The 27,341-nt window shown below is 51.2% G+C and overlaps 1 protein-coding gene across 3 annotated transcripts in view; it reads left to right on the top strand.

Annotated features, from left to right (window-relative positions):
* Positions 1-27,341, top strand: part of LOC111156357 (ubiquitin protein ligase E3B) — a 52,457-nt gene that overhangs the window by 20,730 nt on the left and 4,386 nt on the right. Inside the window, exons 13-26 of one of the 3 annotated variants that reach the window (XM_022517151.1) lie at positions 755-918; positions 2,072-2,239; positions 5,704-5,875; positions 7,462-7,580; positions 8,142-8,304; positions 8,954-9,053; positions 13,593-13,712; positions 17,662-17,838; positions 17,953-18,063; positions 20,194-20,331; positions 20,649-20,714; positions 22,445-22,503; positions 24,867-25,049; positions 25,569-25,680. In XM_022517151.1, coding sequence (XP_022372859.1) covers positions 755-918; positions 2,072-2,239; positions 5,704-5,875; positions 7,462-7,580; positions 8,142-8,304; positions 8,954-9,053; positions 13,593-13,712; positions 17,662-17,838; positions 17,953-18,063; positions 20,194-20,331; positions 20,649-20,714; positions 22,445-22,503; positions 24,867-25,049; positions 25,569-25,680 — 1,852 coding nt within the window. The remainder of the gene's footprint in view (positions 1-754; positions 919-2,071; positions 2,240-5,703; positions 5,876-7,461; positions 7,581-8,141; positions 8,305-8,953; positions 9,054-13,592; positions 13,713-17,661; positions 17,839-17,952; positions 18,064-20,193; positions 20,332-20,648; positions 20,715-22,444; positions 22,504-24,866; positions 25,050-25,568; positions 25,681-27,341) is intronic. The other 2 variants (XM_022517150.1, XM_022517152.1) reach the window with 2 other exon arrangements.

Genomic DNA, 27,341 nt, shown 5'->3' on the forward strand with positions numbered 1-27,341 from the left:
CAGCACTGTGCAGTCTGGTCTGCTCTGGGGGGCTTTAGACAAGCCGCTTTACCCCTCTCTCCAGTCCTGAAACATAGGGAAATATTCCCAGTCCCTTGGATAGTGTTTCGAGGATCAAATGAGATAAAGCATGTCAAGGGCCTGCCTCTAGGCTTGGCCCATGCTCGTGGGTGGTGGCTCTTTCTCCTGTGATACTGGGAGCCCACGGGAGCCTTCATGGAATGTAGAGCCGGGAGGTAAAGTAGGCAGATTTCAGGCGTGAGTCTAATGCTGGGGGTACTGCATGGAGTGGGGGAGGGAGTACTTGAAGGGAAGGAGACTCTTAGGAGGTTGGGGGTTACAGAGACTTACAGGCCAGCCTGCAGTCTAGGTGTGAAGAAGAGGACAGACAGTACAGCAAGCATCATTTAGCTTTTGTCGGTGAATGGGTGGGGTCAGGATGAAAAACAGAGCCCGGGTGTCTGGGAGGACTGTGCCGTGGGGAGCCTGGGGCCCTGGGTTGAGTAGGAATGCTGTCGGCGGCACAGGAAGCTTGGGAAGGGTGGCAGAGAAGACCAAGAGGACATTGCCTATGCATCTAGGTCCTTGGTGGCATCTGTGGATCCCATTTCTCTTTTTTATCCTCTCATTTGCCATGTTGACTGGCAGGCCGTAGCCCAGCCCTCCGAGTGGAAGGCCCACTAGGAGCTGAGTGGGCTGTCGGTGGCCATCCATCAGGTGGAACTGACATGCCTGGTCTCCTGCTCTCTCCTAGCCTTAACGAGTCCATGCCCTTGATCACCAAGCAGCTGCAGTTCCTGTGGGGGGTGCCTCTGATCCGGATCTTCTTCAGTGACATTCTGAGCAAGAAGCTGCTGGAGAACCAGGAGCCAGCCCATGTGCAGCCAGCATCCCCCCAGAATGTGCTTCCTGTGAAGAGTGAGTGGCTGGACCGGGGGGAGCCCGTGAGTCTGCTTAGCTCAGGTGCAGCTCCTGCTGTTCCTGTGTGCCTGCGCCCCTCCACTTCTGTGACACTTGAACTTCTCCCACACAGGCTTTAAGATTGCTTCAGCAGAGTTCACATTTAGCAAAAGAGCAACAGAAAACCCTTAGGGCTAGGAAACAAGGACCAGAGAAACAAATAGGTGACCCAGACCACGATCATGTGTAGAGATTATGGATGTTCCCTCAGGATTGCAGTGGGGTCTGTGAACTTCCATTTGGCTCAGAATTTCTCTTAGCTAGAATGAAAGGGGGTCTGTGGATCTTCTCTTACTCATTAACACAAAGAAAGAAGGCCCATTTCTTAGGGGAAGTGGACCCTTTCTGACTCCCTATTCATGAAAATCTCCCATGTGGGGGTCTGTATGCAGAGGACACTGGGTCACTGACCGGGCCACCCCCACATTGCCCCTTTGCTTAGTCATAGGTTCTGTGGAAAGGTTTCTTGTTGCCCTCTCTGAGAAAAGTTCAGGAAATGCCACTAACACGGAATCCGGTGGAGTCACCTGCCTGTGGCAGATTTCTAGGTTCAGGGTGACTTTTCTTCCAGTGTGGCACGGAGCCCCATCGTGCAGCTGTCCATGAGCAGGAGCTCAGTGTCCCTTCAGCAGGATGGAAATGTAAACAGGAATGTCTAAAACTGAAGTCGAGTACAACCCAAACCGAGTTTGGCCAACCCAAACCTACTTGAGGTTGATACTGCTTCTCCCTTAAAGCCCAGAACCAGGAATCCCCCAGGACCACCTCCACCCCCCACCGTCTTCGCCCATCTTCCCCTAATATCATCCTCTGGACTTTTACCCTGTGGTTCTGAGGTCAGGTGACCTAGTGAAAGAATCCCGTGTGGGAGTCGAATAGGCCTGGCTTGGTCTGAGATACTTTCTGGTGTTCTGAAGAGGTCTCTGGGTTGCACCTAAAAGCCTATTGTTAATGGTTTTCTCATTTATCCCAGAGTGAGAACTTGAGTCAGAGCAGCCGCCCCAGTGTCCAGCCCTGGCTGTAAATCACTTTATTGAAATGCTCTTTGCAGAGTAAAACTGGGCAGATGGCTGAACGTCTGCTCACACATTTCTTCTCCTCTCCATGCCAGATCTCCTGAAGCGTGCGTTTCAGAAGTCTGCATCCGTTCGGAATATTCTCAGGCCTGTTGGGGGTAAGCGTGTGGACTCTGCAGAGGTCCAGAAGGTCTGCAACATCTGTGTCCTCTACCAGACCTCGTTGACAACTCTGACCCAGATCCGCCTGCAGATACTCACAGGTGTGCAGTCCTGGGGCGTCTTTGTCCATCTCTGACATTTGGTGGATGATGGGTCTTAGAAAAAGTGGAATTTCTTCCGGCTTTCTTGGCTCGGAAGATAGGTTTTTGAAGGAGGGTATTTTGAGCTGTTCTTCTTAGAGGCTGATACACCTCCGTTAAATGGCTCACACTGACCTCCGTCCCAGTGCTGCCAGTTCATTCCTGTGACCTGGCTTGTATTTCCATGCATTTGCTTTCGGAAGGTAGCGCTTTTTCTGAATGAAAAACTGGAAAAGACAAGAAAGAAGAAAACTTAGACCATATTTGATCCTGTAGGCCAAGGATAACCACCTGTTCCTGAGGGTACCACATCCACATACACGTATGTTTAGATGAAAATGCATAGTTCTACCCTTCCCTTTCTGTTCATCACTTTAGAAGCATTTTATCATTGTGAGCAGTTCTTCCAGAATTCCATTTTTGTTGACCTCATAGTTGACCATCACTTGGATGTGCCTGTTGTTTTCCTTCTTAGCCGAGCAAGGAAGAAGGTCGTTTGTGTCATGAACACAGAGTTTGGGCATTTGGGGCTTCCCACGGCCATGCAGGACTTGTTCATATGAACAGTATGGCGAAGGACAGAAAGTCTGTAGGCCATAAAGCTGTCGACTACATAAAGGGTTAAAGCCACTACTTCTGTCTTTTACACGTACTTGTTCATCTTCAGACAGTAACAGAGGACCTGTCTGTGCCAGGCCCTGAGAGTGAAGAGGTGACTAAGACAGCCAGGGTCCCTTTCCCAAGAGGATTCTAAGAGTGGGGAGGTGAGCTATAGGCAAGGGAAAAGAGTATTTACTTTTTTTTTTTACTTTTTTTAGAATTCTTTCTGCTCTGTGACTACAGAAGTAAGGAGACAGTGCAGGCTTGGATTAGAGGAGGCTTTCCCAGCCTCAGCACTGCTGACATCTTGGGCCTGATACTTCTTTGCTGTGGAGGCCATCTCGTCCACTACAGGGTAGCGGCCCCTACTCCGAGATGCCAGTAGTGCTTCCCCCTCCCCAGCTGTGCCAGCCCTCCTGGTCTCCAAACACTGACAGGTGCCACCTGGGGGCAGCACGGTCTCTGGTTGAATAGCACAGGCCTGGTGTGGTGAGGCTGGAAGCAGGGGCCTTGGCGTATGTTTTAGAGGTTGTGTCTGCAGGTCTGACGGGTCCATTGGAGTTGGAGGAGTAAAGGCTAAAGGCTTCAAAGATGAGGCCAGAGTGTTGGCCCAAGCAGCCTTCCTGAATGGTGGTACCATCTGCTGAGCTGGAGACAACCAGCTGGGGGTGGGGCTGGTGGGGAACGACAAGTTCTGTTCCGCTCTGAGAAGCGTGATGCCACACAGGCACGTGAGTATACTGTGGGTACAGACAAAGGGGTGTCATGTAAAGCCTTGGGCCCAGGGCAGGCTCCATCAGGAGAATTCAGAAAGAGATGAATAGGGTCCCAGACCAGGCCTGGCACCCCAGCACCCACTGTGAGGGTTTGAGAAGCATATTAAAGTGACATGACTTTGAGTTCATGGCCTGTGCTCAGCATTTTAAGGACTACAAATTCAAGCACCCCCTATTCCTGTGAGAGCACGCAGAAGTTTTCCTGGCTAACTTGAAAATCTGTCCTTTTAAGAAGGAGATGAACTAGTCTAAACTGTTTGTAGACTATTCGGTCTGTCCATCAACATGCAAAGCAGATTGTAGAAGATAATACGCTTCTTTGCTCATGCTCCTCACGTGCACTTGGTGGCCCAGAGCCACATGCTGCTTCCTGGCAGAGCTCTCCAGAGCCCTGCATCTTCGCTTCTGCTGGAGTTGCCCCCCAGAAGCAGCGCTGGTTGGATCTGTGTCCGGGGCTGGCAATGAGTATTTTCATCCACACCTACACACATCCGCATAATGTGAAAGTAGTTGTTTTTCCTGATTGTCCCATGGGAGCATATTTGTGGTCTCCACGGTTTAACTACTCACTCTGTTTCTCTCTTAATCTATTTCTAAATTGCAAGGCTTCTGCATTTTTCTTTTTTTTTGGTTTCTGCATTCTGTAACCACATTCTGCTACCTTGAAAATGTGGGTTCAAACCATTAGGAATAATAACTAAGTGGGCGTTCTGTTTCTTTGCCTTCTCTGTGGCTCCTTCCGGCCTCCCTAGTCTAAGCGTTTATACCAGCATTGATTGAGTCTGTCATTGTGCCCTTGCTGCAGGCAGATACATCTTCTCCAAGCAGTTCTTTGTTCACGATTAAGTAATTCAAGAATGCTCTATAAAATGAGAGGTATTCTAAGGACTCAAATATGAGGAGTAATTTGAGGCACACACCTGACTGTGTGTTCAGAGACACGTGGAAGTTAGAGCCCAGGCTCTCTGAATCAGTAGCTGTATTAACAGACTTAAAATGTAACAGCGATGTAGCCTGTATGTCTGAGGCCTTGAGGCCATCAGGAGGCAGATCTAAAAAGTCTTCTGCTTCACCCAGGGTTAAATATTCGTGTGACACTTCACAGGATCTCTGCTACCGTCATTCGTTGCTCTCCCATTTAGGGAGAGCAGGGATAGAATAATAAAAGTAGAGGAGAGGAAAGCTTTGCTAAATACAGATGAATCTGAAAGATGGTTTAAAGCAGGGTCTGCAAACTGTAGCCTGGGGGCCAACTGCGGCCCACCACTTGGTTTTTTGTAAATGAAGTTTTATTGGAATACAGTCCCATCCATTCATTTACATATCGTCTGTGGCTGCTTTTGTGCTACGCTGGTACCTTGCAGTAGTGTGACAGGGTGCTAGCCCAGGCCCACACAGGCTAAAAAATACTTAGTTTCCAGCCCTTTCCAGGAAAAATTTGCTGATCCCTGATTTTTTTTTTTTTAATATTTTATTTATTGATCTGACAGAGAGAGATCACAAGTAGGCACAGAGGCAGGCAGCAAGAGAGAAAGGGAAGCAGGCTCCCTGCGGAGCAGAGAGCCCGCTGTGGGGCTCCATCCCAGGACCCTGGGATCATGACCTGAGCTGAAGCAGAGGCGTTAACTCACTGAGCCACCCAGGCGCCCCCGATCCGATTTAAAATAAAAACACAGAGTCATACAGACATGGGTTCTCTTCTTAGCTCGGCTGGGTGATTTGGGGCTAATTACTTAACCTCTCCCTGCTTCAGTTTTTGTTTTTGTTTTTGTTTTTTTCTCTTATAAAATGGAGGTAACATTGGGTTTCCTCCCAATAGAAAGGAGATAATGCATACAGAGTACTTAGATCGACATTTGAAACCTAGAAAGCACCCATGAAATGTTAGCTATTACTGTGATCATTACTCTCGTGGTGATAACGATTTTCTTTTGTGCACATTTAATGTCCACTGAGAAGGATAAGTGTTTTGTTCCCCCAGGGGGTAGGAGAAACTGTGGACCAAATAGAGCCCCCACCTGAAGCTTGGGTTTCTCTGTCCTTTTCCAGGTCTCACTTACCTTGATGACCTGCTCCCCAAACTGTGGGCGTTTATCTGTGAGCTGGGGCCCCACGGAGGGTTAAAGCTCTTCTTGGAATGCCTCAGCAATGATACTGAAGAGTCCAAGCAGCTCTTGGCCATGCTGATGCTGTTCTGTGACTGCTCCCGGCACCTCATCACGTAGGTTGACTGCTGTGGGGCTCCGTTCCTTTCCTAGAATGTGGAGAAGCCAAATCACAGTGTCAGTAAGGAAGCTGCTGCTGGTGTGGTTATCGCCATCGTTCGGACCCCTGTGGCAGGGTCATTAGGAAAGTTAGAGCAGAAAAAATTTACAGTATAAGGTGGGCCAGCACATAACGGGGTTCAGCAGTTCTTAGTTCCCATCCTTCTAGTGGATGACCCAGACCCCTTCTGGGTCTCCCAGAGCTGGGTTCAAGTCACACCTCCACCATTTACTCACTGGGTTAGGTAGTTCCATGGAAGATTCCAGAGCCAGGGAGCTGGGAGGCAAATCCTGGGTCTGCCATTTCCCGAGACACCTTGGGCAAGGGGGCCTCGCCTCTCTGAGCCTCCATTTTCTCATCTGTAGATGGGAACAACAGTAGCCCATGCCTCTTGGCCGTGTGGTAAGGATTGAAAGAGGTAACAAAGTGCTAGGCAGAGTCCCTGGCACACAGGAAGGGCTGTGATGCTTATTATTCTCAAGCTGACCCTAGGCAAGTTGCTTAACTTCCCTGAGCTTCGGTTTCCTTTCGTAAAATGGGAATAATATTGGCAACCTGATAGGGAATAAATGAGAAAAAGAACGTCAAGTTCTCAGGTACAGTGCCTGGGACAGAGCGGGGAAATAGCAAATGTGAGTCCCATTAAGTTCCTTTGTTTTTTAAGCTTGTGTGTCTACTTTTGTGTTTAATACTTTTTTAATACCACGTTTTCCAAGAGGTTGGTAAAGAATTATAAGAGAGAAGGGGCCCCAGACAGTTTTGTCCAGGGTAGAAGACATTGGTCAGTAGGAGGAGATCAGGAATTGGAGGTGGCAGACTGGCTAAGAGTCATGGAGGGAGGGGCTTGGTGAGCTGTTGGAGGCGAGCTCAGGGCTCTGTGACTGCAGCTGAAGACACCCTGAATGGCTGGGTCCAGCATGATCTGAGAGCAAGTCATGTTCTCTGCTGCAAATGAAGCAGCCTTGGGAAATTTTCACATAGAGCTGTATCTTAAATGGCTCATTTCCTCACATGTTCTTTTAGGCATTCATTCATTCCCTCATAAATACTTTTGTTTATGTGGCTGTTGTGAATGCAGAGGAAGGTTCCACAGCTCTCCCCTCAGTAGACCCAGACTCTCAATCAAGAGTCCTCAAATAGGCATGAGTTCAGGCAGGAATTAAGGGTGTCACAGTCGGATCCTTATAAATAAGAAAGATACAAAGGAGAGCTTCTGTTTTCCTGTCTCAATTATATTTTTAAAATTTTTACTATGGACAATGCAAATAAATAAAAAGTGGAGGAAATAGTAGAAGGAATCCCCACCTACTCATCCGCAGTGGTCAGCACTCGGCCACCTCTGCTTCCCTGCCACCCCCACAGGCTCTCCCCTCCGCCTTATCCTGAAGCAGATCCTACACATCCTGTCATGTTAGCTCTAAATTTTATCTGAAAGATAAAGTTTATTTCTTGAGCTAATTTTTTTCTTGTAAGAGATAGAGATTTCCTATTTTCCCCCCTTTCCTCCGTGGGAAGCTGTGACTAATTTTCCATCTAATTTAGGATTCTTGACGACATTGAAGTTTATGAAGAACAGATTTCATTCAAACTGGAAGAGCTGGTCACCATCTCCTCTTTCCTGAACTCCTTTGTGTTTAAGATGATCTGGGATGGAATCGTAGGTAAGGTAAAGAAGCCGGCGGTCATTTCAGTGGTGTTACACACGCAGGGACGCTGCAGTCTATACCACCAACTGATTCTCAGCTTTATTGCCCATCACAGCAAATTGGAAAGGCATATTTATTCACATAATTGGAAGTTTTACTTCTTCGCTCTATGTGAAGGTCGTCTTAGATCTCCCCTCAGCATGTATGTGTATGTGTGGATTATTGATGCCAAGATTTCACCCTGCCTCTCCTTTTGCTCCTTCCAAATAGTTTCCATGATGTGTCAGGGCACACCTCAAACCAGAGCTCCCCTCCTGAAGTGCTGGCAAGTTGTTCAGTACAAAGCTTCAGTACAAAGCTTCTTAGGTTAAAAGGGTCTTTGGATCACCTGTTAGTGGGAGGCAGCATGAGTGATTGTGTCTGGGACACCCAGGTCCTGTAGACTCCTAGAACATACCCAGGGTGCCTTATAGTTTGTCGCTGCTGTGTGAAATCCAGAGTGAGGGAGATGAGGACCTTGGTGGGGCCTGGTGACGGGCAGAGATGAGAAGCTGTCCTCCTGCCCACCCCCACCAGCTCTGACCAGCTCTAGGTGTGCGGCTCCCCCATTCGTTTACCCCACAGAGAACGCCAAGGGGGAGACCTTGGAGCTGTTCCAGTCCGTGCACGGGTGGCTGATGGTGCTTTATGAGCGGGACTGCCGGCGTCGCTTCGCCCCTGAGGACCACTGGCTGCGCAAGTGAGGAGCAGGGCACAGAAGGGGGGTTCACAAAAGCCAGAGTCCCCTCTGTCACACTCCACATTCATGCTCCAAGGCTGGGGGGTGTTCATCCCTCCTGCATGCCCTGTCTTCCTGGGGGACAGACGCCCAGCAGTCACATCTGTGAGGACATATGGACACTGAGGGTGATGAGAGTGTGTTCATGGTGACAGAGCCGAGTCCCATTTCGCAAATGGGGAGCAAGTTCTGGCTGAGCCGAGCAGCAGGTTGCAGTAGTTCAGCGGTGGTTTTTATCAGCAAAATGAGCCGGACAAAACAGCTTTGGATGGGGTGGGGAAATGCTCTTGCAACAACTAAACGTAAGATGACTGCCATTTTTTATCAATGATGTGTCCACTCTGAGGTTGTGGCACTAGAGCGGGGTCTGGCAGATGCTTCCAGTAAAGAGCCAGACAGTAAACATTTCAGGTTTAACAGACCAGATGATCTGTTTTGCAAGTGTTCTGCTGCGCTATTGTAGCGTGAAAGCAGCCAGAGACCGTGTGTAGTGGTCGTGTTCCATGGAAGTGGATTTACAGAAATGGCAGCAGGCTGTGGTTGGCCACTCCTGCGCTAGAGAATGGTTTCTGTGTTGTAATAACCCCAAACCCTTGCCTTTCCTCTGAAGGGATCTCAAACCTAGCGTCCTCTTCCAAGAACTGGACAAGGACCGGAAACGGGCCCAGCTGATCCTGCAGTATATCCCACACGTCATTCCCCACAAAAACGTGAGTTGCTTTCAGAGCTGGGCTTCTGAGCATCTTTCTGTCCCACCACATGGCACCTGACCTGCCCTTGCTATAGCAGTTGGAGAGAAAGACATGAGCTCATTCACTCAGCAGATGCGAACGGGGATTGATCTCCTGCTACATCAGGTTGTTAAGCCAAGTACGGAGACTGAAGACGGTGGGAACTAGCAATTCAGGCAGGTGGGTTGCATGCTGCAGGGCCCATCCAGTCAAGGGGACCTGCCCCAGCTGGGAATGGGGGAAGGGAGTCAGGAGAAGCTTCCAGAGGCAGAAGCAGGCAGTGATTAAAGGCCTGGGTGATCGAGCGTTGGTGCTTCTGGAGGGCTGGCCATGTGGTCTGGCTGCGGAGAACACACAGGGGAGCCAGAAAGCTGAGGAGGTTTACAGGAGTTGAAACTGGAAGGTCCTTGCGAACCAAGGGCAGGAGTGTGGATTTTGGTTGGAGTCATTGGAGTGTTTTCAGCTTCAGGGGCCCCTGGTCAGACCTATGCTTTAGAGAGTTCCTTCTGGCCATGGGATAGAGGACTGGCCAGGGGCAGAGGAAAGACCATAGAATCATGAGAATGAAGACATTCAGAGGAAAGAGGAGATGGATTTCAGGTGGTGGGCATGTTTCTGGCCTGGGCTCCTGGGTGCTTGTTGTCATCATTTCCTGGGGTAGGAGCACAGGCAAGAGCAGGTCTGGGCAGTGCTGGTGAGGTCAGCTTTGAGTAGGCAACAGGCAAGGCGTCCGCAGCTCCTCGAGGCCGTTGCGCAACGGAGCTGGAGAGACACTCCGCATATGGACAGCACCCAAATCTGGCTGCATCCATGGCCGTGGACAGGACGGTCAGGGAGCCAGAGGGAGTGAGATGACCAGGGACCTGTCCTTGAGAGTGCCGGTGCCGGCACGAGGAGAGGACTAACAAGAGGAAGGACACCAGCAATGTGGTGTTCCAGGCTCAAGGGACGTGAGAGGCTCGGGAAGGATGGGGTCCTGTGGTGAGAGTGTCGGAAAGCAAGGGTAGGCACTACCCCGTCCCTGGTCCGTAGTGACGCTCCAGAAATGTCTGCTGGATGCTGCATACGGGGATCACTGAGAGGAGGTCTTCCTGTGCCTTTCTTTCCTTTCCTTCTTTTTTGACAGGACATTTCTAGAAAACAGCACAGGTCACATTTTTGTAAATGTGAACATCTATTCACCTTATTTTTCAGAGCTACTTACTTCTCATTGCTCTCTGATATTGTTTTGACCTTGACGTTAATACTCGCAATTGCTGTTCTTCTCCCTCGAGGAGCGATACGCAGACAGATGTGGCTATTTAAATTGTTATTGCACTTGACAGCAGAACCTCTCAGAAATGAAGGGATCTCGTGGAGATAACTTAGTGAAACGTTTCTCCCACCCCCTCTGCACCCCCACCCCCACCGAGGGAGGCCCTGACAGTAGCCCTGACTTTGCCTCAGATGGAGGCCCTGCAGCCTGGCAGAGCCAGCCGTGCTGTTGCTTTACTCTGCCCAGTGATGGAACGTTCTTCCTCACCTGAAACTGAGTGATTTCTCTGTACCATCTACCCTTTGGTTCTTGAACAGCCACTGACAGTGGAATCTAAATCTTCTGAGATGCACAGATGACTCGTTTGCCCTCTGGGTCTTCTGTGTTCCGAGGATTCCGAGGAATCCACCCCCCTTCTGCAACCACTCTGGAAGTGTCTTCCAGGCCTTCATCTCCGGGCCCTTGTCCACTGTGTTGCAGTCCAGCTGCAGACACAGCACCTCGCCCTGGGCCTCCGTGCCTGCAGAGTCAGCCCTGGACCGTGGCATTCCCTTATTGTGCAGCCTTGGAATCCGATCTGTGTCTCTTCAGTTCACAGATGGCATCCCCGCGTGCCCCTGGGTTGTCACAGGGCAGTTTAAGTTTTTGAGAGGAGCACAGTGAAATCTGTTGGCCACTCTGTGAAGTACCAGCTTGAGCTCAAATTGTCAGCATTTCGCTTGAGGATGTCCTATTTGCTAAGCTGGGTTTTAAAAAGGTAGCTAAATTTGTTAATTTCAACATACATGTATTTTTAAAATACGGCTACTAAGCCCTTAGCATACACTTACTTACTTTTTTTTAAAGATTTTTATTTATTCATTTGAGAGGAGAAAAAGCACAAGCAGAGGGAGGAGGGGCAGAGAGAGAGGGACAAGCAGGCTACCTACTGAGCAGGGAGCTAGAGATGGGACTCGATCCCAGGACCCTGAGATCATGACCTGAGCTGAAGGCAGACGTTTAACCAACTGAGTCACCCAGGCGCCCCGTGCACACAAACACATTCAGTGATTTAGGACCCTAGCTACCATGTAAATGGCTCTGTATTTCTTTAGACCTAGGAGTGCTGTGCAAGTCCTTATTGAGCCCTTGGGGGTGCTGAAAGCAAGAAGCCTGGGAACCTCTGAGATTAGTTGGCATGACTTGGGGGCTATAATCTAATCCTTGCTGTGCTTTTGCTTTGGGGAGTTTTGCTGAAGATTGCCATCAGGGCTTTTGCTTGGTTCATGAACTCTTTCTTTCCCATCTCTTGGGACCTTTCCTGGCCCCTGGCCCCTCTCCTGATCCCATGATGGCCTGGGCAGGTCCAGGAGGGCATCTGTGGCTCAGTGTGTCACAGGGTGTCCCGTCCTGATGAGGCATGTGCTGCCCTCACGCTGACACGTCTTGCTGGAATGCACAGGGCAATAGGGTCTCCCCAGTCGGCCTGCTCTCTTGAGTCTGTCACTATGGCATTTGCTCTAAATGCCAAACCCTCCCTGTTCTTGATCTCACTCAAGTGGGTGGCTCACAACGCTGTTCTTACTTCCCTTAACGTCTTTGAAGGCCTCAACTCTGCCTGGTTCACATACACAGCACTTCATTCTCTGTGCCGTCTTACGTAGCTTCTACTAGTCTGTGTGATTCATCTCCCGACTGGGACTTGAGTTCTTCTTCTACTGTTTGTGCCTGAAAGGCCTAATGCCCTGTGGGGTGGGCAGGGTTGTGTGGTGTGATGGCTATGTGTTGGTCCTGGGTTTGAATCTGGCTCCTCTGTCCACCAGCTCTGGGACCTTGGGTGAGTGAGTCAGTTTCTTCATCTGCACAGTGGGTCCTTTCCCAGACGTCTCCTGTGGTCACTGAGGCCTCAGCCCCTTGAGCCCTGCTTACAGTTGCCTCCAACTGTCTTCCACGCCCCATGGAAATCAGGACCTTGTCCGGGGATTCCTGGGCGACGGGCAGTCCCTCAGCCACCTCTGCACTCCTGTTTCCGTGTATGAGGTCTCTGCCCCATACTGGGTTCACCCAGATGGGAAGCTCGTCTTCTGCCTCATGTGCAGGTGATCGTTCTACAGATTTGGGAGCAGAGGAAGTAGTTGTGCCCCACAGCTCACAAGTGAAAGACCTGTTTTGGAAGTCAACAGTCCCCCGGCACAGACGGGACAGGCGACAGTGGCCTTCACCCCATCATAGCTGCCCTCACTGTCGCTCAGTCTGTTCTTCCCCTCCATGTTGTCCTGGAACCCCTGGAGCTTCTGGTACTACTCCGAGCACTTCAGTCCTTGTTTCTGGACTCGCTGACCGGCCGCATCAGGCTGCTCTGCTGAGGAGTAGTTCCTCTGCTAAATAACCTTCCTCCTCCCTGGGAGGCCATTCCTGCTACAGCTATATTTATTTCATGGCCAGTTAAATGATCAAATGGGAACGCACTAGCCTCCCCTGTGTACAGTTAATCCTTATTACCATTGTTACTGTTCCATCTGTCCTGTTTGTATTTAACAAAGCTTTTGACTTTTGAGGGGATTCTCATTTAAAAAAATAACAACAGAGCAGTCTTTGGATTTATTTCTTCATTCAGCTGACATCATCTGAGTGCTTTTACAGAGTGATTCTCATATTCGGGATGGGGCAGAGGATCGTGCTCTCCTACAAGGGGCTTTTCAGGGTCTTGACCATGGGGGGAGAGAGGGTTCTTCTCTAACAGTGACTGAGAAATGTTACTGGGTAGGGGTGGGGGGTGGGCAGGCTTTTGGTGTGCTTGAGGTCAGAGACCTTTATTCTGTGGGATCATTTTTTTTTTTTTTTTTTTTTAAATTTCTGACAGTGAAAAGAATTATCTTTGAAATGTTTCTGTTTTGCAACCCATGACATTGATCTCCTTTAAAGCAAGCACAGCTCTGTAAAGCACCCTGGGTGACCTGTCCTGCCGCCAGGTTTTTGTAGTGATTTATCAACTGAATGAGAACAATGTTCTCTCAGACCATTGTTACATGGACTCTGGCTGCAGCCAGACTGTTCTTTCTGTGACCTTTCTTCCTTGGCATGTATTTAGCTATAATTTCTAATTCCCCAGATTTTGGGGGAATGTCTGCTATTCTCCCAAGACACTGCTAACCTGCAGCACGTATCAGAGAGTTTCATTCCGCTTGCCTCTTACATGACTGGTTTCACTAATCTTGTATAGTGTGTCTTCGGGAATCATCAGTCGTTGACCCAGTTTCTGGTCTCACCTTTGCTCATTTCAGAGAGTTCTCCTGTTTCGAAACATGGTCACCAAGGAGAAGGAGAAGCTAGGGCTCGTGGAGACCAGCTCGGCCTCTCCCCACGTCACTCACATCACTATCCGACGGTCCCGGATGCTGGAGGTGAGAAGCCCATCCAGAGAGGTGGACTTTTCAGTGCATGATCTGTTGCCTCCAACCATTCTTGTCACTCCTTGATCTGATAGCACTGAAGTCAAGGCTTGGGGTTGGAATGGAGCCATTGGTCCTGTCGTGTGCTCCAGAGAGCTGCCTGATTAAACGTGACCTCAGTGCTAGGGACCCATAGTATGGTATTTCCCTGCCTTTTCCCCATGAGGGCCCCAGGGCTGGAACATCAGACGCTGTGCTCTTTGCAGTGAGGATAGGAAGTGCTGCATGTGGGCATTCTCATGTCTGTGCAAACTCCCTTTGCTCTGGGAGACATCTTGCCCAGACTCCCAACCATGAATGTGGGGGGTGGAGTGTAGGTAGCAAGTTTACTGAGTCATACTGCAGGGACGGGTGCATTTACTGCACAGCCAGGAGTTCTTTGTAGATGGGAACTTCGGAGAAACAGGGAAGTGGCCTGCCTCAGCCAAACCCAGTGTCCAGTGTGACCTGCCTGTGACAGGTGCCTGTCTTCAGAACACTTTACCTCTTTATGTCAGAAAATCATAATAACTGAATGAATTTGTCAGAACACGACACTGACTACCATCTACTGGAATGTTGTTATAGTAAATGTATTTGCCTATGAGGTTACTATGAGCCGTTTCCCACCCCCACCCCCAGGGTTGTGCAGTGTGGAGCCTACCCAAATGTGCTGAGCCTGCCAGTGGTCAAATTGGTGACTGAACCTCAAGTCTACATGTCCAGGAGAGGCTGGACTTGATATAGTTGCCCCTGCTTGCTCTTTGGACCTTCTCTCTGGCTCTAGCCACAACCCCTCATTAGCACATTTTGCGGCATAAGGCAGTTGTGGGGTCCCGGGACGGCACGTGGCCACATGGCCACATAGCCAGACACCAGCAAATGGCACTGGCAGCAGCCCTTCCTCCCCCTCCCCCACAATTTCATTTACCCCTTGGGGCATTCACACTCCTTCGCTAGAGAGCTGCTTTTAGTTCCCCTGAACCTTGGCGATTGACACAGGGGTCTGCTGAGGAGAGGCAGTGTGTGGTAACTGGAAGTGTTTGACATTCTTAAAGGTAGAGAGAAGAGACTTAAGTGCCTCCAGGGACCCTGCTGGTCATGGGAATGGGTCAGGCTGGCTGAGTGTGTCCGTGCAAGAGCATCTTGTTTGCACGCTGAGCAATACGACTTGCACTGCTCCCTCCTGCTCTTCCTGAAACACAGCCTCAGTTTAGGTAACTGCTTAAGGAAGAGCCCTGCTCTTGAGCCGGCCGATGACACCTGATATCCAGCCTCAGGGCTGGCGAGCAGTAGAGAGGGCTGGGCAGCTGGGAAACTCGTGCCCCCACCAAAAGAGACCACCTGCTCCTCCCGTCCCTTACGGTCCCCGGTCCCTCTCAGACGTGGCTGGCACCAACAGGAAGGCTGGGGTGGTAGAGATGGGTGTGTGTCCTGAGAGTGACAGAGTCTCTGGCTCCCTCCTCAAGTGTCGCTGCTTGTGGGAGACTCACCCCATGTCCCGGTTACCCTGGGCCTGCTTCCTCAAACACAGCCCTCAGGGGGTGTCGGTCTGTTCCTGGCCAAGTCTGCTTTTTTTTTTTAATATTCCCTTAGAGTCCATCTTGTCATGAAACAGATTACTGTTGTTCCTTTTGAACTAGGAGGGGGGAGGGTCACACACTCAGTTACCCTAGTTCTCGTCACCTGCTGGTTTGGTTGTGAGAGGGGAGCCCAGTGGCATTTGCTTGATTTGGACACAAGGGGGCATCAAAAAACTGATCTTAGATACTCCTGTGTGATTCTGGCCTTTTATCCAGTCTCCTCTGTGGTTTCACTGAAGGTGTGCTTCCGCACTGTCCGTGCAGGTGTTAGTCTGAAGTCTTGCAGGAAGGCTTTCCCTCACAGAGGGTAAACTGGGGCCGGGACCCTGGCATCTCAGGACTGGGAGGAACCATAAACCATCCTCTGCCCAGCCCTGTCCCCGCAGTCATAGGCGGAACTGGGATTCACAGTCACGCTCACGGAGGTCTCAGTGGGAGAGCTAGGCTCTCATGAGCCAGTCTCATCCCCAGGTCAGAGTCCTCTGCCTCTGCTCTTTGAGGTGCAGGATACCCTCCTCCCACTCACCTTCCTAAAGGAAGGACGCAGATCCAGTTCTCATGTACTGACGCTCGTGCCCAGAGGGCGCAGCAGGAAATTTTGTCAGAGGAAGCAGCTGGCACATTCCGCTCTACAGCTCTTCAAAGAAAAGGCCAACGTGGGGCTGATAAAGAAGTAGGATTCGACTCCAGTGAACATTCCTTAAGCACCTGCCTTGCATGTGGCTGTGTGCTAAGTGCTTGCACGTAACACCATCTCATTTAATCGGCGTGATCCTGGCACCCCTGCCAACATGAAGTCAGCTTAGGGAGGCATCATCTCAGAGCAGAATGGAGGAAATCTGCAGGCAAGCAAGAATGTGCTGGAATTCTCCACCCATCCGTGACTCCATGCCAGGATAATTACCATAAATGCAGGCAGAACGGTTTAACCATTCTGCTGCAGCTGCGTGCTGACTTTCTGTGTTCTGTTGCTTTTCCTCTCACTCAGTGGTTCTCAGGCTTCCACTTCTCAGGTGCTTCTTGGGACTGCGCACCCAAAGCCTCTGCCTTCCAGAGTTTGTTATTATGGGCTCTCCACTTGGGAGCTTAACCCCAGGATAAGATCAGAAGCCACCAGGGACAGTCCTTTGCATTACGAGGGGAATATGATCAGCAGCAAGGCGGCAAGAGTTCCCCAAAGCAGTTCTTGGCATTCTGGCCCCGTGTGCTTAGTGATAGGGGACCAGGCCGGCAGGCAGGTGGCTGCCGTGGAGATGGTCTGTCTCATGTTAGCAGAATGTCTGATGGCACCACGGCTGTGACTGGGAGGGAGACCCGCGGGGCGGCCTCAGTGGGGTATTGCAGTGGATTTCCTCCTTACACGACAGTATCTAAAGAGCTCGGTGGCACCCCCAAGATAGGGCCTCTCGTCTTGGACCAGAAGGCTCCTCCCTGGCCACGGTCTTGTTCAGCACTGCTTCTGACGGTCACTCCTCGGAAACAAAAACCTAAACTAAGCTTGCTGATGCCAGGAACACGTTAGGTGACAGAACCAGGAGCCCGAAGACCTCAACAGATTAGAATCGGGAGGCGCACTAAACAAGATAATGGAGTGCAAGAACATTAAAGTGTCATCCTAGAGTTCTGTGTGGATGGCTGCGTGCCTCGCGGGCTGGCTGCTGGCCAGGGGCTGTGCGGGGCTCCTCCCTGCTCCCCCTGCCTCATGTGGGCCCAGCATCACTCCCGCACCCTTGTCCCTGCCATTTGCCCTGCTGCCAACAAAGATCTTTTGGAGAAAGTCCGTCACATCTCACCCTGCCTGGACTCTTCTGTGGCCCCCCACTGCCTTCCAGGTGGACCCTGAATTCCTCAGCCTGACTCACCCAGGCCTTTCATGACCTGGGGAAGGCTACCAGGAGTTGATGGGGGGAGGGTATTTTCATTTTTCATCTTGAAGGGGTTTGACTGAGTTTGACGGATTTTTATCATGAGCTAAATAAGCTAGTCTTTGCATTAAAATGGGTGGGGTCTTGTCCCAGTTACTTCTGTCCTTTGACAGCCAGGAGCTTGTCACAGCTCATCTTATCTGCCTTCCCCACCTCCGTGCTCTGCATTGTCTCAGGGCGGCCTCCCCTTGCCATGGAGCAGTGGAGTCACATCCCCAAAATGAGTTTCCCTTGTAACAGGCTCATTTAAAAGCGGGTGAGAACTGCCTGTGCCCGTACCCCACGTCCTGACTCGCATGTTTAGTAATGATGCCAGGAAGCCTAGACACAGGGGAGCCAGAGCCTTGGAGCAGCAGCCATGAGTTGGGCAGAGGGCCTCCCGCTCCTAACGGGTTGCCATTCTGCCCTTGGCAGGACGGCTACGAGCAGCTCCGGCAGCTCTCCCAGCATGCCATGAAGGGCGTCATCCGCGTGAAGTTTGTCAATGACCTCGGCGTGGATGAGGCAGGTATTGACCAGGACGGCGTATTCAAGGAGTTCTTAGAGGAAATCATTAAGAGGGTGTTCGACCCGGCGCTCAATCTATTCAAGGTATTTAAGGGGTGCAGGAGCGGGGCTGACGGTAGCCAAAAGCTCGGTGAGGAATGAGAAGCAAAGCACCAGGCCTGTTGGCTCCCTGCCTCTCTCTGTTCTTCTCCCTTGCAGACAACCAGCGGGGACGAGAGGCTCTACCCCTCGCCCACGTCCTACATTCATGAGAACTACCTGCAACTCTTCGAGTTTGTGGGCAAGATGCTGGGGAAGGCCGTGTACGAGGTAGGCACGTGCAGGAGCGTCGCACCGGGAGGGAAAACAAGATGCTAGAAGTCCCGGGGACTTGGTGCATGGTGTCCTGGCTGGGCCCAGCCACATAAAGTCCCTGTCATTAGGATGGAGCCCAAGAAAGAGGACGGGACCCAAGATTACTGAACAGAAACACTGGGTGCTTTCCATGTGCTGTGTCATTTCATCTTGCCTGTCCTGTGGCCTGACTGCCATTGTCCCATTTACCTGCCGGTGACAGAAGTGAGGCTTCAGGAAGTCACTTGTCTAGAGTATCAGCGCTAGTTAAGTGGTAGAACCCAGATTCACATCCAGGCCAGCATGGTCCCATTGTAGGAGGGCAGCATTTTGTGGGGTGTGATAGTCATTACAGCTGTTTTCTTAAATCCTTTGTTACTGGGGTGAGTGCTTCTGAGCAAGCCACAGGCATCTCGGTGTTGCCTACGAACCAGAGCAGGACAGCAGGTCGAGATCGGTCTTCCCTGGCTAGCCGGGAACTGTGCGAGTGCGGCTTGTTTATTTCTATAGGCCCTCGCTCTTGTCCGGAAGTAGGGACAATAAAAGCTATGTTATTGAGTTGCTGCAGATAGTAAATGAGTTAAGACACCTCCTGTGCTGCTTGGCTCGTCGGTCTTGTGGGGTCAGGGCGGCGTGGACTCATGTAGACAGCAGGAGCGGTCCACCCAGGTCCTGATCCCTGTCCACTGCAAGCCAAGCCAGCAGAACTCCCTCCAGGGACGCTTGGTCCCTACCCTAAGGGTCCTGCTCCCCAGGCCGGAAGGAAAGCTGCAGCAGGAGCTTGTGGCCTTCACAGTGGACTCCCAAACTACCTGAGCAGTACTCCCCCTCACCTGGCACAAATCCTGGGGAAGGCAGAGCCGGTGGCTGGAGCAAATGGAGAGAGGCAGGAAGAGAGGCCATGTGGGGGCAAGCATCCGCATTCTCGGTGTCTGTGGCCTCAGTCCCTGGCCGGGGTGCTGGCAGATGCCCCATCTGCATCCCTGCCCAGGCTTCCTCAGGCTGCCTCCCGCCCTAGATCGGTTGCAGGGGCCTGGGCTCCTTTTCTGTGCTTCTCTTTCCACATCTGCAAAATGGACGCCATTTCTCAGTTGATTCCCATTTAGAAAAGAAATCCCATGAGGATGTCCCTGGCCATATGCCACATTTCTCTTTTAAACATGTAGCTGTGATATGCCCACAGGAGTCGGACCAGTGACTTCTGTGAATGTCCTCCCCTATTCCCCTGGACCCAGCGTCTGTCTCCTCCCTCTCCAGCAGTAACAGTGCAGAGAAATTAGGACATGCTGGGCCCCATGTGAGGAGTAGCATGCATTAACTCACGTAACCCTCGCTGTCCTCTGAAACAGGTCATCATCGAGCCTGAGCCCCTGTCCCTTCTAAATTTCTCCGACTTACATGCTTCCCTCCACGTGGAACAGTCTGCCTCTCCTTGCTGCATCCCTGCCTTCTGTCTTCCTCCTCTGGTCCATTCCCCACACCAAGTACAACCTGGCACGTCCCTGCCTGGAGCTCTCCTAGGGCTCCCTGCTGCCCTCCAGATAGAAGTCAGACTCCAGGAGCCTCAGGAGGCCCCTCCAGATCTGGCCCTGATCCTTCCCTTCCCCTCCCTTGCACGCTGTGCTGTGTGCGGAGAGCTCTGTGTTCCCTCCCCGGGGCATCCCTGTGGGGCTTGTACGAGAGGCCTTGTGCTGCTTAGGTCCAGCTTGGATAGGTCTTTCTCCTGGAGACTACCCTGTCCTGGATCTAATGGAGAGCCAATGCTTTGCATTCCTCTCCACCCTGCTCATTTAAACCTTAAAATTGGGAGGCTGTGCCAGTCCCCATTTATAGATGAGAGATCGACGGCCCGCAGCCAGGCAGCAGCGCAGCTGGCTGGGTCCCTGAGCAGCGCAGCTCCGAAGCCTGTGCCTTTACCTGCTATGCTCTGCCGGCCCCCACAGGTGCTTGGCGGTGTCCTATAGTTGGGAGGTACTGGTCTCCGCCTCCAAAGTTTAGGAAGCACCCAGCGATGTCCTTGGCACCCTCAGAGCCCCTCTGCAGCCCCAGCCACCCCGACAGGGTCACTGAGGTGGCAGACGGCAAGCTCCTATCTCCCTCTTGTAGGGAATTGTGGTGGATGTGCCCTTCGCATCCTTCTTCCTGAGCCAGCTGCTCGGGCACCACCACAGCATCTTCTACAGCTCTGTGGACGAGCTGCCTTCTCTGGACTCGGAGTTCTATAAAAACCTCACCTCCATTAAGGTCAGTGTGACATGGCGGGCGTAGCTGCTGGCTGGTGTGAGCTCTGCCAAGTGAAGGCCTCACGGTTCCCATGTGGTGGGAGGCGATTTCCTGCTCTGGTGCAGGGGCCACTCTGTAGCTTCCGGAGACTCCCATGTCCCCTTCTGGGAACTCCTACCTCCTTGCTCACAGTGACGATCGGCCTTTGCCTTTGCTTCAGGCCCGGTGGCGGCCACGGTGGTCCTGCCCACGCAGTACTGGGTAGGACGGGATGTGGTACAGCCTTCAAGGATATGGCCTGCTGGGTCCCAACACTTGCCCCTTCTCTGTTGCATTAGCGCTATGACGGGGACATTGCTGACCTGGGCCTGACTCTGTCGTACGATGAGGACGTCATGGGTCAGGTAGGTCGGCCTCTATGACTCAGCAATTCTTTGCCGCCCTCCACTGGCTTCCTGGGACCCGCCCCGTTCTTGGTTTTCTCCCCGGGAGGTCCACAAACCAGGGCTGCCTGTCCTCTGGTGCCTGGCCCCCTCGCCCATCCCCCAATTCCTACCTCGCCAGCAAAGGGGCTGTTCCCCCTTCCATTACCAGTTGACCTGGTCTTTGCCTGCTGGGCCCTCAGAGAGCTCCCCACAGAGACCCCGCGTTGCTTAGATTGCATTTAGGGTCATTCCTGATGGGAGCTCTAATTCCCCATTTGTAACATTGCTTTTTGTTGCCATGGTGAGGATTAGCTATCACACATGGAGGCTTGTGATTTGCAGAGGGGAAGAAGCCACTGGAGAGGTGGCTCGAACAGAATCCAGTCCTTGCTCCGGCTTGTCCCAAAGAGCAGAGCAGGGAGAAAAGACTGTCGACACTGTGACAGCAGAGGCGTCTCTTCCCAGAGTTTTCCTTTTGGCTTTTCCCTGAAGTGCCCTCTGCGCCCTCCAGAGATGTCCCAGCGGACACCTGCATGAGCCTCTGTGCGCCCGTGTTCTGAGGGCTGCGAGGAAAACCGGACCTAGAGCTGCGTAGTGCAGAGCTGGCTTCTTGGAGCCGAGCCCACGTTGCCTCCAAGAGGTCCGTCAGTCTCCCTGAGCCCCGCTTCTCTGGGACCAGCTTGACGCTGTGAACTCCCGCAGGCTGCACCCTGCAGAGAGCCCCTAGCACGCTGGTGTGGGAGGGAGCGGAGCGCTCTGACCGGCCTGTGAGGGAGGAGCCTCAGCCTTCCCCCAGAGTGGTTCTCCAAATAATAGCACATGGACCAGGCGCTCCCTAGAGCCCTGTCTGGGAAACACCAAGCTGGGTCAGAGGCCCCAGCTTCAGAGTCCTCCGATTGCCTCAAGGTGTTCGCAGCGGTGGACCTAGAGGCCACGATCGTTCCTTTCTGCATCATCAGAGACCCAGGATATCCTATTAGAATTTCTGCTAAAATTAACTTTGAAATTATGCATTCTTTGATTTTTTTAGGTGACCCCCAGAAATGCCTGAAGTTGAGGAAAATACTTGAGTCCGCAGTTTTCAAATCTTTAATCAGATTTTGAGCCTTCCTCCTGAGAATTTTCTCTTCTGATGATAGAAACAATGCAAACTCCTAACCACAGATTCCACGATAGGATGAGCACAGTATCTGAAAAAAACCAGTTAGAGCACCAGTGCCTGGAGAGCACTGCTGTTAATATGTCATCTGTGTGTTTTCAGAATTCTCTTCCGGGGCACCTTTGTTACTTTTTTTTCCCCAGAAACGGTATCATACCATGCGTGTTATTATATATTATTTTTTTCCCCACCTTCTCAACAAATGCATGTTTTCATCATATTTTTTAATAGCTACACATTCCAGGTTACGGTTGTACCAACATTTATTTAACTGTGCTCCTAATGCAAACACGGTCCTCTCCACAACATTTCGAAGCCTCAGTATGAATGTTTTAATGAGGATCAGATGAGAAGAAGGCTTCCATATTGATTGTGCAGGGTCTGCTTGTTGATAGTTAAGCCCTGGCTTCTTGTGAAAATGATTATTCCAAAACATGTCCCATCTTCATTCTGTTATTATGGACATCGGTGGCGGGCCCTTTCATCTTCAGGAAGCCTTATTTCCCCGGTAGAATCCTCTCAACTAATTGCTCCCCATTTTCTCCCCTAGCTTGTTTGCCATGAACTGATTCCTGGAGGGAAGACCATTCCTGTTACGAATGAAAATAAGTGAGTATAGCAATTAGATTTTTAAGGTCAGCACTTGAAAAGACTTCATTCTGGCTCTCTGGTCTTACTTTGAGAATTTATTAAAATAGATTGAAGTAGAAAGAGGCCATAAATATCATAATGGAATTTACTGGTTACAGTTCATAGGCCAAAATTGTATTAAATTCGATTTGCAAAATAAGATTTTGCAGTAGCACATCTAAGGTCAGAGGCACCCAGGCCATGGTGTTCCTAGGAATTTAATGACGGCTCGAGAGGCAGACAAATGGATTCTGAGCCGCTCGGGCACGTAGTCCTGAACCCACAGGGCCCAGAGGCGGAAAGACACCTTGGAGGGGCAGATCATTTTGGAATGATAGCATGTGGCAGTTGTATGAAATGCTGTTCTTGAGAAGACACAGTGATGAATTCAAATGCCACAGACGCGTCCTTAGACCGGGGTGGGGGGGGGGGGACTCGGAGGCCCAGCAGCTATTGTCATAGATAACGGGCTTTTAGAAATCTGTCGTAAATGTCAGCTTCTTCCTCTTCGGTACCTAGAAGCAAAACTCCTCAGTGCACTGTCTCCTCCCACACTGTTCTCACCTCATTAAAACAGAAGAACCTGGCATGAGGAGTCGATACTGGCCCTTTTGTCAGTCTATCAGTCTTCTCCTGCCACCAGGCTCAGCTGAGCATCTGAACTGTTAATCTGAGCGTCACTCTCCCAGTGACAGGGGAGAGCTAAGTCCCACCTGGTGAGTCACTTGGATCAGATGCACGTTGCAGCCCAAGCGTCCCTCTGGGGTCAGGTGGGGGATCAGTCCGCCTGCTTGCGGAGCTTTCATTTAGATGGTCAGTGTGGTCAGAAGAGCAGGCCTGATTCTCCTTGTGTTGGAAGGACACCAGTTTTGACTCCTAGCCACGGGGCATTAGTTGGACAACTGAGAAAAGAGCCAGGAGCCCAGGTTGGGAGGCGCTGCCCGGGGGTGTCAGAGAGCAGGGCCGCGTCCCATTGCTCCCTGCTGTGTGCCTATAACCATCCCTTCAGAGGGCTTCTCTGAGCTCATGAGTATAAAACACCTTTTAGGATGTCTGGTTCAGACGTCTGGTTCTCTGATGAGAGCAGCGAGTGTCACCAGTGCCAGCACCGTGACGTGCCTCATGGACCCCACCGCCCCCAGACCGGTCATGTTTCACAGCGTGGGCCACGGCCAGAAGCAGCAGGCCGACACAGCCTGTGCTGGAGCGAGACTCCTACCCTGCCTGGCCTGTGTGGGAAGCCACTTCACAAAACTCTTATATGTTCTCAGCAAAAAAGCTTGGCATAAGGGCAAGGGGATTCAGTTCCACAGAAGGTCTTAAAAGGCCTGTCAAGGCCGGTTCCGCCTTCCTCAGGAGTGATATTTGATCTTGCACTTCCTGGTGGGCATTAAATGGGAAAGCCCTCCAAAGTCCCCCTCTCTCTTCTGGTAAAATGGAACAACAGCAGCACCCTGCCTCGCAGCGTGTATGAAAGGGATATCGATCATGGAAAAAGTCGTATTTAGTGTTTCAGTGTGCAAGTCTGCTGCTGGATAATTTTTTTTAAATAGATGCATTTTCAAGGTCAGAAACTCAGGTCTGAGCACTTTGGGGTAAAATTTTTATTTGGACTGTGCTAATTTGGGGTGCTAATTTGGGATTTGGAGAATCATACCTGTGCTGGGCCCATGTTCTTTGCTAAGAAATCAGTCATGCTAGCAAAACTGGATTTAACCTGTTCAAAAGGTTTGTGTTGTATTTTACACAGTCGTAGATGAGGTCACTGTGCTCAGAAAAGCAGGCCCAGAAGACCGTCTGCTCGGAACCATTGTTAGTGCCCTGACTTCCTGTCGAACTTAAGTGTAAGCCAGCTGCTTTTGGTCACAACTTTTCTCAGGCTTGCTTTTCATGACTTAGAGTCTTGGCCCAGATTAGTATGGCTTTGATGGAGGTTTCCTCATGAAACCATTTTTTTCTGTTTTAAAGTTTACTGAAGGACAGAATTCTCTCTTAATTGGATGATAGTAAATAAAAGTCCAAAAAGCACCCTTTGTACTGAGAAGGGCCCTCTCCTTACCTGGAGAGTGTCTCACTTGGGTTCTTGGTACAGGGGGGTGTTTCCTGATGTCTGACCCCTGAGTTTTGGGGGAGGAGTGAATGAGGTAATGCCCTGAACGCATCAGGAGGGCTAGCTAGCATCACCATCATCTTCGTCAATCAGCATCATTCTGGTGAAACACCCTGGTACCATTGGTGTTTCTGTGAAGTGGTCCCGAAATGACTGGACTCCTCTTTCAGTCCACTGGTAACAGCCCAGCCTGGCCTATTAATTCCCACTGTTTTGTTCCTGTTGGCAACAGGATTAGCTACATCCATCTGATGGCGCATTTTCGGATGCACACTCAAATCAAAAACCAGACAGCTGCCCTCATTAGCGGATTCCGCTCCATTATCAAGCCCGAGTGGACCCGGATGTTCTCAACCCCAGAGCTACAGCGTCTCATCTCTGGTGACAATGCTGAGATTGATCTGGAAGATTTAAAGTAAGCAACGAGTGGTTGGTTGTTTGGTTGGTTGGGGCCGGGGAGTGGGGGTTGGTGAGTGAAATCTTTGGCCTCCTGGGAAGCAAGCTGTCCCCTTGCTGGGCTCCTTCTATTTCAGGAGCCCACCTCCAAGTGTACTCCTCCCTGATCCCTGGGCGAATCGCTCTGGAACAGAAGCTCCCCCCACTTGTCTGCCTAGAGATGACTCAGAAGTGGAAGCAGAGACTAAGCATGTGTCAGGGACTGCTGGGCTCTCCAGAATTCTGGGAAATGGCAGGGCAGGACCTCCTGTTAGCTCTTGTTTGTGAGTCACAGGAGTGTACAGCTCTGGAGCTCCCCACCTGTTCAGCTTCCAGGGCCGTGGGTCACGAAGGCATGAGCATCTTCCTTTAAGAGAAGTCAGGAGTCACCCAGGCCTGCCAGAGCTGGCTGTGCCACTTGGCTAAAGTCCGTCCCTGCCTGGGTCTATAAGCGCCCATTGGAATGTGTGGCTGAGCACATTGTCTGCATTGTTTTCAGGAAGCACACGGTGTACTACGGTGGCTTTCATGGAAGTCACAGGGTCATCATCTGGCTCTGGGATATTCTGGCCTCTGACTTCACACCCGACGAGAGAGCCATGTTTCTGAAGGTATTTTAAATGTTACCTACATGTGCATTCATAGATACTCTCGTAAACCTAGAGGCCACTTGATGTAAGAATTTACACTGGGAAAAAATAAACCTTACCAAGAGGACCTCCTATCATGAGCATATCCTCTCGCGTAGGCCACCTCCATGGTGGGTCAAGCAGTAACCAGACAGGCCAGAGGTGAGGCTGAGTCACATGGGCCCCGGAGCTGCTGCACACCTCTCTGCAGAGACAGGCCTGCGAGGACGGGAGCTCGTTGGCCTCAGCACTCCATCTTCCCCTTCGCTGGTGCTGGCCTTGCTCACATCTCGTTTCTTCCTTCCTGTATAGAAGCAGATGGTGTTTATTACCTTAAAATTACAGAGAAGCAATTTTTTTTAAGCTTTGTTTTTAAATAATTTCTACACCCAATGTGGGGAGTCAAACTTCTAACGCCAAGATCAAGTCACATGCTCCACCGACTGAGCCAGCCAGGCATCCTGAGACAGGCACACTTTTGAGTCTCTGTTCCTACTGTCCCGGGACTGCCTCTGTGTACCCTTTTTCTGAGTGGTGTAAAACATGCAGTGCCACACATACAGTGTGCCCGTAAAACACACGTGATTGAGTAGGCTGAGAGCAGTGTGTGTTTCTGCAAACAGTGGCTGACATTAACCAGTTCCCTTATACCAGTGTCTTTGAAGTTGTAAACGTTCAGAACATCCCCCCCAGCGACGCCACTGTGTTGTTTCCTGTTATGTTGGCGAAGCCTTTCATGGGACGGTGGACGACATGCACACTTGTCTGTATTTGTTACACACGTGTACATGTTTATAAAGATGGAATCTTCACTTTGCCACCCGCTCTCCTATTTGATATTTTACCGTGAACACTTTGTCATATTCTGGGGGTACGTTTAAGTGCCTTGGGCTATTTTCCATTGGACATTTGGGTTTCAAGAATGGTCTCCAGTGACCTCTGTTGTTGAGTCAACACAAACAGTGTCACCAGTTGAAAGGGCAGCAGGTTTTCTTTCTCCTTTGTCATTCTGAGGAGAGTTCATTCCCATCAAGGAGGTCCCCGCTCGCAGACGCAGAAATGCCCGGCTCGTCCCCATGGGTTTTGAAGGACTTGGGGTAGGCAGGTAGACATAATTCCAAAAATTCTCAAGAGAATCAAGTCTGATTTTCAGCAGCACCTCTTATAGGCAAAACACCCCCTGCTGGCCTGTAGAGCCGCTCCTCCATCTCTCCTAGAAAGAGGAGAGAGCCCGTGGTTCCTGACTGTATGCAGTCTGTCCCACACAGCGGGCATGTTCGTGTCTCTGGAGAGCCGGTTCCCAGACCTGCTGTTCCTGCAACCAGGCCCCGGCGCCAGGTGGAAGACCCACCCGCTGTACGGGAGTGGCCCTGACTCTGCTTTCTTCAGATGTCACGCCAGCAGATGGCAGATTGGGCCCTCTGCTCCTGCACCTCCCGCCCCAGGGGGATGAAGGCGGCACTCCCTCCATTGACCAGCCCCGGCTTGCGGCACATGGCAGGTCTGAGTGGCCTGAACTGGGATAGGCATGGGCTCTTCCGGGTCTATCTCCTCATCCCTGAAACAGCGAATCACGCAGCTCCCGAGGAGTGATGCAATGAGGCCGGGTCCCAGAGCGCCCAGTGCGGAGCTCAGCCCTGCTT

The sequence above is a fragment of the Enhydra lutris genome, unplaced genomic scaffold (genome assembly GCF_002288905.1).
Source record: "Enhydra lutris kenyoni isolate GAN:26980312 unplaced genomic scaffold, ASM228890v2 scaffoldscaffold46, whole genome shotgun sequence".
Classification (NCBI taxonomy): Eukaryota; Metazoa; Chordata; class Mammalia; order Carnivora; family Mustelidae; genus Enhydra; species Enhydra lutris.